The sequence below is a fragment of the Nerophis lumbriciformis genome, linkage group LG25 (genome assembly GCF_033978685.3).
Source record: "Nerophis lumbriciformis linkage group LG25, RoL_Nlum_v2.1, whole genome shotgun sequence".
NCBI classification, from domain to species: Eukaryota; Metazoa; Chordata; class Actinopteri; order Syngnathiformes; family Syngnathidae; genus Nerophis; species Nerophis lumbriciformis.
In genome coordinates, this window is record NC_084572.2 from 10,740,080 (window position 1) to 10,752,822 (window position 12,743).

Genomic DNA, 12,743 nt, shown 5'->3' on the forward strand with positions numbered 1-12,743 from the left:
TTATAAGTTAGATCTCACTGAGCAAACTGAAAAAGCATATGACCACATGACTAGAGTTTGCCAAGTAAATTTATTAGCAAGTGTCATTTGAGATTTTCCTTTTTCATTCTTCAAGAGCCTTTTAAGTAATTGGGTGTGTGGTCTGTAAAAAGATGAAAGCATGCGCAAAGCACTGCTCAGCAGCTCAATCCGAAAATTCAAACTTGAAAGATTTCAGACAAGTTCACGTTCGGGTTTATAACCATTGGTCCTGAGTTGGCAATTCTTTCCGCATCAAGCATAAAACCTCTTAAAACCAATAGCAGAATACACTAATCAGCAACTGGCGATAAAAAATACTGAACCTTGCTATAAATGAACACAATTACAATATTCCCCTGCAAGGTGCCTCTAGATCAGTGGTTCTTAACCTTGTTGGAGGTACCGAACCCCAACAGTTTCATATACGCATTCACCGAACCCTTCTTTAGTGAAAAATAAAATGTTTTTTCTTAATTCAATCTTAATTTATAAATATTAATAATGAAATGATTAATATTATATTAAAGAAATACAAATAAAGATATATTTTACAAACAGAAAGTTACAGGAATGTACACATGGTCCCATGTTTACATCTCATTGTGCACCATGTGAATGTTTTAGTGGGAACTAAATGCGATATCTGAAAGGGGTACAAATTATTTCCAAAGCAGGACCCCCACCCAGACATACAATACTAGTACACAGCTCATGAAAAACATAATTTTTTGTTATTGTCATTGTAAGGGCTAAAATACTTATATTAGAAAATAATCTCATGGAAATGACTGCTGTCATTTGATTATAATAATAAAAGATTTAACTTGTTATTTAGTCAGGTTTGGGACAGGTGCTACTGGTGTGACCACAGTGCATGTGCACGTCTGACGTCGCTCACATGTGCTCCACTGAATGCGCGGCGGAGGCTCCGCCGAACCCCTGAGGCCGACTCACCGAACCCCTAGGGTTCGATCGAACCCAGGTTAAGAACCAGTGCTCTAGATGAAGACAGGCATCGACGCAATACACTATCAGTCAAAATTATTCTAATGTCACTGTACTTTACTGCATAATTACCAAGAAAGGAGGTATTCAAAAACCACTGGACAACTCAAGACAGCTTTTCACACATCCACACAGTTAATTAAGCACCTCATTATTCCACACACAACTGTTACATCCAAATTAATGCATTCCCGCACTTATCCATACTCTTGTTAATCTTCACATTTGTACCTTGAACCTGTCCGAAAATATGTAATGTGTATTTAGAAAATGTATATATTCTGTATCCATAAAGCAGAATGAAATGAGGTTTAACCTAATTTTGATGGAAAATACTGTCAAAGAACCCAGTATTTCAAATAGGAGCAGTGATAAAGATAATCAAAGAAAGCAATGGAAGCATTGGTCTAGGGCTGGGCGATATGGCCTTTTTTAAATATCGTGATATTTTAAGGCCATATCGCGATACACGATATATATATCTCGATATTTTGCCTTAGCCTTGAATGAACTTGATGCATATAATCACAGCAGTATGATGATTCTATGTGTCTACATTAAAACATTCTTCTTCATACTGCATTAATATATGCTACTTTTAAACTTTCATGCAGAGAAGGAAATCACAACTAAAAAAATCACTATTTTTTTCATACGGTGTTGATCTGGAAATGTTTGCCTCGGCATTTTGATGGTGTGGACGTGTGGCACAGAACGGAGATATTGACGTGCAGAGTAAGCCCTCTTCCTTGTCTAGCGGGTGACTTTTCAAATTATGCTACATATTAGCAGTGTAGCCGAGTGTCCTGGGTTCGCCTATACAGTGTACTTATCTAATAAAATAATAAACGGGAGACATTAGAGCAGGTTCGGCTTCTTTAATGTCAACATCACACACCTCCTTCCACAACCACACACACCCTACGTCACAGCCCTACGGCAACAACTCTGGAGGGACAAAACTCCTCCTCCTTACCTAACACACTCCGGTAACTTGGGACACCCTGAACTGTTTGTTACAGCAGTAATGCTACTTTTTATAGCAACACTTTTGCCCCACACTTGACGAATTGCAGTTGTCTGTTCCACATATTCCCACTAAAAGTCAAACCACCGCCAGATGATGGACCCCCTGCTGTTTTTCTTGGGAATTAGTTACCAGATTCGCACCTTCTTTCTGTTGTATTAGCGCTCGCACCACTCCGCTAGCATCACAGCTAACGTTAGCCATGCTGCTACCTTTCTGCTCAGGGAGGACGTATACGTATGTGACGTATGTCGTGACAGTATGTGACGTGTGTAAGAAGGTGCGCTTGTCTGTCTGTGAGAAGGAAAGAGTGAGTAGAGCCTGTAGTGTAATGCCCGCAGCTAAAAGCAACTGCGTGAGAACGTATGCTCGATACCACGATATAGTCATTTTCTATATCGCACAGAGACAACCCTGCGATATATCGCGTATATCGATATATCGCCCAGCCCTTCATTGGTCCAATAAAAAACAAGTAATTGCTTGCATCTAAAATCCCCTATATCAGCGCTCCGATACAAGCAGTCCTGTTTACTTTTGCTAAGCTCGACAGCCAAAAGCGCTTAAAGTCCTCAAAATTATTGAAGTAATTTATAAAAGGTAAATATGGTAGGCTATAGGCTGCTAGGAGCTAGTAGCTACACAACCACTAAGCACACAATAGCACACAAGCTAGACCTATGTAATAAGTTGTTGGTAGAAGTTTATTTCGAACAAGTAAGTGTCCTCAAGTGAACAATACTGCAGTCTAAAAAACAATAATTGTGAATATAAACCAGTATCACCTTATTATAGTTGTATACTACGTACAGATACAAAGACTTCTTCTTTTCACTTTCGATATGATACCAATATGGAGCCTTTAGTATTGGCCGGTATGGATCGATACAATATCAGCACAAATCATGCATACTTTTGATATTTTGTAGTGTGGAATGTTATTAAAGGTTTGATCAAGTACAATTAGTCAACTAAACTTATTATTAACCATCCGGAATTTATTCAAGTTGTCTAAGTTGATGTGGAGTGGTAATTGTTTTGGCAACACCTAGTGGCCACAATAAATCACGATGTTAGGATAACCATCATTCAACCATTTAGTTGAATGACGCAGACACATTTGTTACCGGATACTTTCTAATACGCTTCTGACTTTGTATTTGTAAGAAATATGCAACTATAATTTTTTAATACTTAATTGTATTGACAAATGTCATCTTTTAGACATCAATATTGATAAATCAAGGACACTTAAGCCTTATGTCTAGCTTGCGTGCTATTGTGTGCTTAGCTCTTGTGTAGCTGATCGCTCGTAGTAGCCCAGAGCCTACCATGTTAACCTTTTATAAAGGACTTCACTAAAATAGAAGAAAAGATCAACCTTGTGTGTTTATTGGAGGACATTTAGATGCTTGTATCGCAGCTTGTACTAGAGATTTCAGATGCAAGCAAATTGCTTTTTTGCTGATATCTGATCGATATCAATATTGATTCTGGACACCTTTAACAAAGGTTCACAGCACACAAATTATACAAAGCGGACAGAACAGGTGGCTGACAGTTTCGCGTTATAGCCCATTAATAGAAATTGTGTAAAGGGTAAGAAGCTCAATCTATACTGTACATTAAGGTATACGTGTGGCCTGAAGATGTAACATTACCCTCTTACATGTGAGCTACATATAGGAACTACAACAGGTTCTGTACATAAACATGTAATTACAACACCCTACCCGTTAATGACGTATTTACAACTATTGAAATGTATCAAATTAAATAAACAGCCTCCTTTACAAAACAGAATAATAAAAAGTACTTACATAGATGAATGCATGGGGTTGTTATTGTAGTAATAATAATAATAATAATAATAATAATACGACAATACCTAAAATAGCTGCTTTGTATGTACATAGAAAATTACTTGTAACAACCTATGAACACACTAAGGAATAACTGCTTAGTTATTGCCATATATGTCATTAAATGTGTGTTAATTTCTAGAGGTGCCAAGTATACGTTCAATGGTGCAAAGCCAACAATCTCTTTGAATAAAAAAAAGAAATGTGAGCGGAAGCCATATGCCAGGCTGGCAGACAGACCGACTTTCTTCCGAGTGATAGCACAGCGAGGGGTCGTGGCACATGGGGTCAATTCTGAGTTCACACTGGGTGCACAGACTTGTAGAAAGTTAGTGACCAGTGACACATCATCAAAGCCCAGCTCAGAGCTTTTCGACCTCTCTGGTCAAGGACATCGACAAGAGAATGAGGATTCATTATTTTTAATTAGGCATTCAGTCCTGTCTTTTCTCCCTTTTAAATAAAAAAAATGGTGTCTTCCAAGCAGATTGGCGCCGGATGATTCATGGACTAGTGCTTGATTTGGCTCTCATAAAAATGGTTGACAATGACAAGACAGTCAGTGTAATGAAATGCTGAATTTGTTCCTCTAGTGGCCACAATGTCTTTACTCAACTGTAGAGGAGCAAACATGTATTTGTACAAATTAATTGTTATATTAATAAAATCATTTTTATATATAAAATGTGCAGGGTGATTGGAAATAGCCCCCCTTTTTTTAGAATCAACCATATACTATAACTTCTTGTATTCACCATTGAAATTCTTCAGATTTGGTAGGATTACAATAATTATGACTTATATTATTCTATATTGTGTCATGGCCTTTGTTCCTCACTTAAAGGGGACTTGTAATGCAAAGCCCACTTATATTTTCTGTTGGTACCTGTTCTTGTGTATTTGTGAACTACATATGTCCCAAACATTTCAACCCAAACCATGGAAGCATGGCAGAGATATTTACTGTATAAAACAATATTGCTTTCCTTCATACTTCCTCCAAACGAGCTGTGTGAAATTTGCCCAATTTGTGACATTTTCCTCAAGTGTGACGGAAGCGGATATCTGCAAATACTGTATGGTACAGATTTACCCAACGAGCTTTGCACGAGTCCGCCACTGTAGTCTGACAGAATAGTCAGTAAGTTCCTTATTTTTCTCTATCTTCTTGATGTGGGGCAGACTGGCTCGTACATGCACATGCATTCTCCGCTGTTGCCATTTCTAATACAAAGTAATGTATAGCTCGAAATTATAGCCCAAAAAACTACAACATGGCTTGAAGATGGTCTGTAAAACTTAATCTATGCAAAACTTTGACAAAAGAACCACATTACATGTTATGTAGACCACAAGGAAGGGTTTTAAATGTAGAAAATAATTCATAATATGACTCGTATAAGAGTAGATAGTTGTCACTTTATTCCCTCATAATTTTCTTATCCGCTTGTCACACCTTAAATAAATGCAGTCTTAAAGCCATCAGTTCAACTCCTTGCTAACTTTCTTCCTCCCAACTCCAGCAGGGCAGTTATCTCCTTGTCAAATTATTATTTTGTTTTGTTTCAGTCCCTAATTAGTTTCAGGGCAGCGTAATTTTGGAATGTTACACGCTTTGTGGAGCAAAACGTTAAACTCCCAAAGTAAATGTCAGCTTTACAGATGCCATGTGTCATCTATACAAGCAGTGTTTAAGACCGCCATCTCCACTGACACGGTGGTATCAGGCATAGTAAAAGGTATTTACAGCCATCTAGATGGGGAAAACAGGAGGTGTGGCGTTTATTTATTCGACCAGATGACGCATCCAGCGAGACTCTATTAGAGCAGAGGTCACTATTTGAAGAACAATACTAACTGAACCATACACCACACTACTTGTGTCCTTGCGTGACAACATAACATAACCTGGACCATTGCTCTAACACTTTTTGCAGTTATTAGGGGCCACAACAACTAGTGGGGGCCACGTGACTATGGGGGCCGATAACTTTGATGGACTGACGATTATAGTTTCTTCCTGATATACTTATATTCAGCGGTGAGTCAACATGGCCTTTGTAATAGTTTTAGTTCGGTTCAGCAGCATCCCTCACGCATCCATTCAAAATTCCTTAGAAATAATTGATAATTTAGTATTGATTCAAACGATGTCAACGTGACAGACTTACGTCCGTATTTCCGAAACAACTGTACTATTTAAGTTTATATTGTAGCCAAACCTTTTCCAATAAGATACAATGTCTAAAGAGTATTAGTTTTGTTTTTTTTAAAGCATTTGTCCATTTATTGTGTTGTTTTTGTTTTTTTTCAATTAATGCCAACGCGGAATAACACTTTTTAATTGGCTTCACTGTGGTAGGAGACAAACACTTTTCTTTCCACTTGGATTTATCAACTTATTTTTTAAATCTTTTTTTATACAAACTTCGGACATTATTTGAAATATAAACACATGACAATTGAACATATTGGATTGAAATGAATTGTAGTTGTCAATGTAGTCTTTTTCTATTGTTCAGACGTGATTATTTATGGTAAATACATTTTTTACATAACTTTTAAAATATAAAAAATACATTAAGTCTTAATTTCTGATTATCAAAGTACTTAAACCGCATTGTTGTTGGTTGTGTAACTTGTGTCTCTTATGCACACACTCAGGCTCCCATAGTCAAATCTACTTGTGGTCGCCAAGAGTTATACAATAAACTCTTGTTTATTTCTATTATTTGCTTCCATGCATGGCTGTGGAAAACTAATTTCCGCAAAATAGAAATTATTCATGATAAATAAATATTTTAAAGTTTGAGCATAAAGAACTGTTTACAACTTTCAAAATAGGTTGTTCAACATTAAGAAAGCGCTCAAGACATGATATAACCACAATATAGTTACCTTTAAAGGGGAACATTATCACCAGACCTATGTAAGCGTCAATATATACCTTGATGTTGCAGAAAAAAGACCATATATTTTTTTAACAGATTTCCGAACTCTAAATGGGTGAATTTTGGCGAATTTAACGCCTTTCTATTATTCGCTCTCGGAGCGATGACGTCACAATGTGACGTCACATCGGGAAGCAATCCGCCATTTTCTCACTTTCGTCGGTGTGTTGTCGGAGGGTGTAACAACACGAACAGGGATGGATTCAAGTTGCACCAGTGGCCCAAAGATGCGAAAGTGGCAAGAAATTGGACGAAATTTGTTCAAAATACGAGGGTGTGGGGAAAGCCGACGAAATGGTCAGTCGTTTGTTCCGCACACTTTACCGACGAAACTATGCTACGACAGAGATGGCAAGAATGTGTGGATATCCTGCAACACTCAAAGCAGATGCATTTCCAACGATAAAGTCAAAGAAATCTGCCGCCAGACCCCCATTGAATCTGCCGGAGTGTGTGAGCTATTCAGGGACAAAGGACCTCGGTAGCACGGCAAGCAATGGCGGCAGTTTGTTCCCGCAGACGAGCGAGCTAAACCCCCTGGATGTCTTGGCTCACACCGTCCCTTATGCCACCGAAGATGATCAAGAGAAGAATATCGACCCTAGCTTCCCTGGCCTGCTGACATCAACTCCAAAACTGGACAGATCAGCTTTCAGGAAAAGAGAGCGGATGAGGGTATGTCTACAGAATATATGAATTGATGAAAACTTTATTCATTACTCACGGTTTTACGTAAATTATTATACATAAACTGTGTTTACCAATAATTTAGCTTAAAAACTTGTTTTTTTTTTCAATCATTCGAGTACATCCGGGTAGTCTTGTGTAATGCAGTATTTTGTGTCTATTTAGGTATGGTTAACCTGAGTGCTGAAATCGTGGAAAAATATATGTTCTTAGCGCGCCTGAAATGGGCTGTCTGCACTCTCAAAGTGCATGTTGTTGCCAAATGTATTTCATATGCTGTAAACCTAGTTCATAGTTGTTAGTAATTATCTTATCAGACAGTTTTAAGCCGCTGAAATCCGAGTCTGAATCCGAGCTAATGTCGCTATACCTTGCTGTTTGTTTGTATTGGCATCACTGTGTGACGTCACAGGAAAATGGACGGGTGTATAACGATGGTTAAAATCAGGCACTTTGAAGCTTTTTTTAGGGATATTGCGTGATGGGTAAAATTTTGAAAAAAACTTCGAAAAATAAAATAAGCCACTGGGAACTGATTTTTAATGGTTTTAACCCTTCTGAAATCGTGATAATGTTCCCCTTTAAAAGCCGCAAATTTCGAAGCGTGATGTAGTGACGGACGACTGTGTCACAATACTCACTAAGCGAGTCAGCTCTAGCTCCTAGCATGTTACACAAATAATAATTTTTTTGAAGTTTGCCTATCATTCACGATCTCTATGTAAGACAAGAATACATATGTTTTTCTTTTTTTATGCATTCTAAGTCATAAAATAAGGCAAGTCGGAGGTGGCTAACAATGCAACTAATGGCAGGCAGTACACTATTTCACCCATTAAGCCCTCCAAAAAACACCTAAAAACCGCAAACCATACTCCATTTTGATCTTGTGACCTGAATATTAACCAAGTATTAGCGATATTGTTATTATAAGTGCTTACGCAGAAAAACTATTTTTAGCGCTGTGATCACAGAGCGCTAACTAGCTTATGGAGATTTATTGACATAATGAGCCGGTAAGATGCTACATCACCTCTGAGTTGGTGATGGTTTATTCTCGATTATAAATCATGCCTCTCACCTGGATAGTAGAAGGATGTGGCCATACACCGAGAAGTTGCTCAACTTTGACATCCAATTTATACACGGAGATGGAGAGAAAGACACGAAGACGCTTGTTTGCGGCAATGTTTTTTTAAAACCTGCGTCAGGATTATGATTCATTCTTCATTTAGATGGCAAGATATGAACATCCCATCAGTCGCCATTCCAGTGATAGACATTGTACAGTAAGTGATTGCTAGTAGTTTGTACATCTTGTTCAGCGCTTGTGTTTAGTATCTGTTAAGCATACAGCTTCTAAAACTTGTAGCTCATCCTCCTTATATTCAGGCTCTTAAATGGAAGGTTCTGGATCATCATTTGCCTCAAAGTAGTCTTTGTTGTCTCTCATGAAGTCTGCCATGATTGTGATATGTGGGCTCTGTACCGAGGATGTTGTTGTGTCTTGTGCAGCCCTTTGAGACACTTGTGATTTAGGGCTATATAAAAAACATTTATTGATTGATTGATTGATGATTAGTAGTGTAACTGTTGTGGAAAGGGAAAACTAATGTTCTGGTGTGTCTGTGAAATTAATATGCCACCGTAAGCTTAAAATGAGCAAAATACGTAAATGTTACATGTTATTATGAATGTGCCTGTCATTACATAACATACAGTATATACGTACAGCATATATAAAAGACAATGATGGAGGGTTTTGGATGTTTATAGGACCCTTTATAGGTGGAATATGGCGACTCCCTTGACCTTAATTGTTAGCTGACTTTTGCTAACTTTTATTTACGAGTTAGAATGCATAAAAAAAAGAAATGTATGTCTGTATACATGTATTCTTCTCTTACACAGAGAGTGTGAATGATATGCAAAATTCCCCCCAAAAAGTGCAGTTCCCCTTTGAAGACCGTAATGGGGCCACAGACAAAATTGTATTTAGGGCCACAAAAAGCTTATGTAACACTTACTCACTTCAAGTACAATAATGACCCTTGCTTTTAATACCTGGAAGGTCCGGGCTCTGCGACATCGCCTTTAAATGTGGCATTGAGCTGTTTCTCCCTGGTCAGCAAGTCGTCAATGAGATTCTGTCGCCGGTCACCTTCTGACTGCATTCTGATGAGTTCTCATTGAGGCAGAAACACTTCATAGTCATAAATATATGACAGAATTACAGTTGCAGAATTGGCCCAAGAGCAGGCCAGCTATGCAGCTTATGACTGTTTTAAAATACTCTGCTGCCCTCTATTGGTAATGTCATATCACTACAAGAACCTTTAACAAAATCTTTAGTCCCATGGCTTCTATCTAGAGATATAACAAGAGAGAGAAAAAAAGGATACATGCGCCGTGATGATGAAGCCCTCAACAAGCTCTCTTTAAGCTGGGCGATATTCTGTTTGAGCTTCTGCAACGACGCCCGTAGTGTCATGTTGATCTGAAAAAGACAACATCACATGAAATAAAATAAATGAAGCACTGTTTTTAGCGATGTCAGCACATTACCTTGGCAGGGTTACCCCCTGTCCTTTGCTGCCTGTTCCGTTCATGGATGTTTTCAGCAATTTCTTGTGCCAGCCGACAAGTAGCGTCATAATTTTGTAACCTACAGAGCAAGGGTTAGAATATGTGAACAAGGTCTGTGTTGGACCGTTCAAACCTCAGTGAGTTAGCGGTTTCTGGAAAAGTTTAGCAAAACATCAAGGCAAAACAAGAGATATTCTGGTGAGCTAAATTGGTCACTGTATGTTTTGGTCATTTAATTTTCTTTTTATGAATGGAAATTGAAAAAGGACTGTGTTTTTTAATTCATTTTAAAATAGAAAAAAGGAAGTTAGAAAACACAGAATCTTTTGTTTATTGTTGTTGATGAGCAGTAACTACATCTAAAAATAACAGTTTGATTTTCAGACATGGATACTTTTTTTCCACATGGACGTTTTTCTTTTCAAAATAATTTAGGATATTTACTTTGGGCTGTGACTGTGGTTTGATTGATTGATTGATTGAAACTTTTATTAGTAGATTGCACAGTACAGTACATATACCGTACAATTGACCACTATATGGTAACACCCGAATAAGTTTTTCAACTTGTTTAAGTTGGGGTCCACGTTAATGGCTAGAGTGGCTAAAGTGAGACGGATATAAACATAATTTTAGACATGGCACAACGAGGACTGTCATCTACAAAATGTCTACACACATATCAAGATAATTGGAAAAACAGACGGATGTGTTTTTTTATATTCTAACACCAAAACCAGAAGTACGGGTTTAATTCAGGACCATGACTTATCTGTAAGAATTAATACCGTACTATAGTGTTACTATAGTGCGTGATCAAATCCTTTTGTGCCTCCACTTTCGTGTGATTTCTACAGATGTCAGTCCTTGTTATGCCATGTCTAAAATATTTTCTGTGTAGGGCTCCAAATACATTTTACCCAGGCACACGGGTATGGAGTGAAATTACCGCCAAAATTCCAAGAAGACAAAATTGTTTTTACTCACGCCTAACAATTCACAAGTAAAAAAACTAACATTTTCTGCAACTAAAAAAAACCGCTTTGCAAGTATAAATACAATTTTCTTCAATTAAAAAAAAACGATCCGTAAGTATAAAAACAATTGTGTTAAAGTTAAATTTTTTTGCAGTATTATTCCATTCTTTTGGCAGTAATATCCACCCTGTAAGATCCACACACTTGAACCCATTGCCCTCGCAACTGCACTCTACACTGACACGTGCCCGTCAAAGCTACTGTTTTTGGCGCATGGTGCCATCTGCCAAAAATAATAAAAAAATAAGAACAAGCTTAACCTGTAGGTTAACCGGTAAGTTTCAGGGATGTGAGCACTCTTTAAAAAAAAAAAAAGAGAAAATTGAGAAAAGAAAGAGGAACATTTTTATCAGCACAAAATGCTGACTGACACGCAAACCCAATGTTTTTTGGTTTGTTTACTTGCAAATCCTTCAGAAAAAGATGTATACTTGTGAATGGTTTTTTTAACTGAAGCAAATAGTTTTTATACAAGCGACTCATTTTTTTTTACTTGCAGAAATAAAAATTATTTGCGAAATGTTTTTTTACTTGCAGAAAAAAAAATTATTTTCAACTTATGAATCGTTTTTTTCATTGAAGAAAATTGCTATTTTACTTGCAAATCGTTGGGCGTGAGTAAAACCATTTTTTTGTGTTTGTGGAGTTTGGGTAGTCATTTTGCTCCATACACGGGTACCGTAATATCCCGCTTTTATTTTGAAAATAAACATTTCCGGTGTCAGACTATTAAAAACACATGTTTTTCTCCGTTTGTTTACTAGGGAATTTTATTTTTGTGATATGAAATATCAAATGAAAATCAAACCGTTTATTATATGTAATTATTACTATTTAACACAAAAAAGGGAGAACGCTTTGTTTTATTATCATCGTTTTTTCCTTTTAAAATCAAGCTCAAATAAACCAATCGTTTTTCGTTTTTCAATCTGCATTTATTTGATTGAAGTAAGCAAACCAAAACATACACTGACCTAAATTGCGTCAAATGGTCATTGATTTATCATGTGACATGTCGGCTCTCCCTATAAAATGGTTGAACTCAAGTCAAAGTGTGTGTTATTGAGCAATTATATATTTATTTTGTTGGATTATATCCTGTTGTATAAAGTACACATAACGCCTATCTCGGTGGTTACTTTATACAATACTGGACAACTATTAAACCTAACAGGGGAAGCTAGTATGCTAACAAGGGGAAAACACGTTTAGAAAATGAAGTTTTAGACTCAATCTTAGTAAAAAATAGTAAAAATGTAAGAGTGACGTGGTTATTTACCAGGTATCCTGTGACATTCTGAGGGGGAAAAATGGTTTTAAGAGAAGATCCACTCGCTCGAATCACCCGGTAGTAAAAACGCTTTCTGTTTTGAGTGTGACGTCACTACGGGTCGCTGTGAGGGACAATTGAGCCGGATATTAATCTTCAAAACATTATATCCCTACCGTTGTTTGCACTATATTTTTGTGTATTCATAATTATAAGTTTCCTTGTGTGTTAAAACATGAATGTTTAAAAAGCCACGTTTGTCTGTGAAGGGCTCTTAAAATAAAATATACATATTAT

The 12,743-nt window shown here is 37.1% G+C and overlaps 1 protein-coding gene across 1 annotated transcript in view; it reads right to left on the reverse strand.

The window, feature by feature from the left end:
* The window catches only part of stx8 (syntaxin 8), an 83,394-nt gene extending 70,817 nt beyond the window's left edge, over positions 1-12,577 (reverse strand). Inside the window, exons 1-4 of the mRNA XM_061984502.1 lie at positions 12,456-12,577; positions 10,119-10,218; positions 9,956-10,050; positions 9,618-9,728 (exon numbers count right to left, since the gene is read on the reverse strand). Of these exons, the coding sequence (XP_061840486.1) occupies positions 9,618-9,728; positions 9,956-10,050; positions 10,119-10,218; positions 12,456-12,472 (323 nt within the window). The 5' untranslated portion in view covers positions 12,473-12,577. The remainder of the gene's footprint in view (positions 1-9,617; positions 9,729-9,955; positions 10,051-10,118; positions 10,219-12,455) is intronic.
* Positions 12,578-12,743: the final 166 nt, after the last annotated feature.